This window comes from Rhincodon typus, chromosome 36, assembly GCF_021869965.1.
Source record: "Rhincodon typus isolate 14 chromosome 36, sRhiTyp1.1, whole genome shotgun sequence".
NCBI lineage: Eukaryota > Metazoa > Chordata > Chondrichthyes > Orectolobiformes > Rhincodontidae > Rhincodon > Rhincodon typus.
Window position 1 is genome coordinate 121,348 of NC_063367.1, and position 1,687 is coordinate 123,034.

The following is a 1,687-nucleotide window of genomic DNA, read 5'->3' on the forward strand; positions in this document are numbered from 1 at the left end:
GTAATTAAGCAACTACTTTTATCCCTTTGCAGTATTCAAGAATTGTACCTAGGTACTTGTACCTAAGATGTCACCAGAAGAAGCAGACATTGTAAAAGTTTTTCACAGTGCTCCTACAATGGGACACACATGACAATAAAAAGGATATTGTATATCGTATATGCTATAAATAGCACACCTGAAAGCATAAGGAATAAATAACAGATATGAACTTTCCATGTGGGACACCATAATTTTTGACTTCTCTGTCTGTTTCTTGCAGCAAATGTTATGACAATTGTGATTCTGTCCAGGGGAAATTGTGGCCTTTTGAAATGTATCTCTGTCTACATGGTGGGCATAGCAGTAGCAGATCGATTTGTCATGATCTTCAATGTGATTGTGTACTTGATATTTAATTATCACTTTCCATATTCCTTTCTGTCTTACACTGCTGTATGTAAGTTTGTTGTGTACATAACTTTTGTTACTCCAGATATGTCAGTACGGTTCACAGTCACATTCATATTTGACCGATTTGTGGCAATCTGTTGTCATGACTTTAAAGAAAAGTACTGCACCAAGAGAATTGCAACTACAGTTATGGTAACATCTTCTGTCCTGACTTGTTTAGAGGGCACTCCTATGTTGTTTTCATATGAAGCTGAACAAGTAATTAACAATGTTCAATGGGGGTTCAGGACAAAAGCAGCTGTTTATGCAATACCTGCATGGTCAGTGTATAGTTGGCTGCAGTCAACATCATTATTTTGCTTCCTTTCACTCTCATGACCTTGTTTAATTCTTTGACTGTCAGACATATTTTATTGGCTAACAGAACACGCAAGGGACTCCAAACTAAAAGAAGTGAGATACAGAGTGATTCAGAGGTAAAGAGTCAGAGGAAATCCATCATATTACTCTTCACTATGTCAGGCAGCTTTATTCTGTTGTGGTTAACATCTGTTGGAAGTTTTGCAGCACTAGACTATCAAACAGTGTTTATTATCAAGGTGATTACTCAAATCCTGGATATATAGCCACGGAAACTGGATATCTACTCATGTATTTGAGTTCCTGCACAAACACGTGTATTTATGCAGCAATCCAGAGGAAATTCAGAGAAGAGCTGAGAAATGTTCTGAAGTCTCCTTGGAAAGAATTTCTTGATTTTTTTTTAAAATAAGGAACACATGAGTTCAAACCAAAAACAGTCTCATGACTGAAATGACGTTTCATCTGGTTTGCTGCATGTAAATGTCAATCGTCCTCAAAACGAGATTCTGATCTTGTCACGGTAGCATGGCAGTATGGTGGCTCAGTGGTTCGCAATGCTGCATCACAGTGCCAGGGACTTGGATTTGATTCCAGCCTCAGGCAACCATTTGTATGCACATATACCCTATGTTTGCATGGGTTTCCTCCAGATGTTCCAATTTCCTCCCACAGTCACAAGATGTGCAGGTTAAGTGGATTGGCTATGCTGAATTGCCTAAAGTGTCCAGGGGTGTGCAGGCAAGGTGGAATAGTCATGGAAAATACAGGATTATAGGAATAGGGTAGGGGTGCTCTTCGGAAGGTTAGTGTGGACATGATGGGCTGAATGGCTTGTATCCACTATGCAGGGATTGTATGATTCTGTGCTGAAAGTATGTGAATTCAAACTGTTCACCATGTGAAGACAACACTTGCTATGATGTTTCTGTAG

At 39.2% G+C, this 1,687-nt stretch overlaps 1 protein-coding gene across 1 annotated transcript; it reads left to right on the plus strand.

Moving 5' to 3' along the window:
• The first annotated feature begins 270 nt into the window (after positions 1–270).
• LOC125487074 (cephalotocin receptor 2-like) lies at positions 271–1,165 on the plus strand. Its single transcript, XM_048617016.1, is given in 3 exon segments — positions 271–736; positions 739–954; positions 957–1,165. Coding segments are annotated over 3 exon segments (891 nt in total).
• Positions 1,166–1,687: the final 522 nt, after the last annotated feature.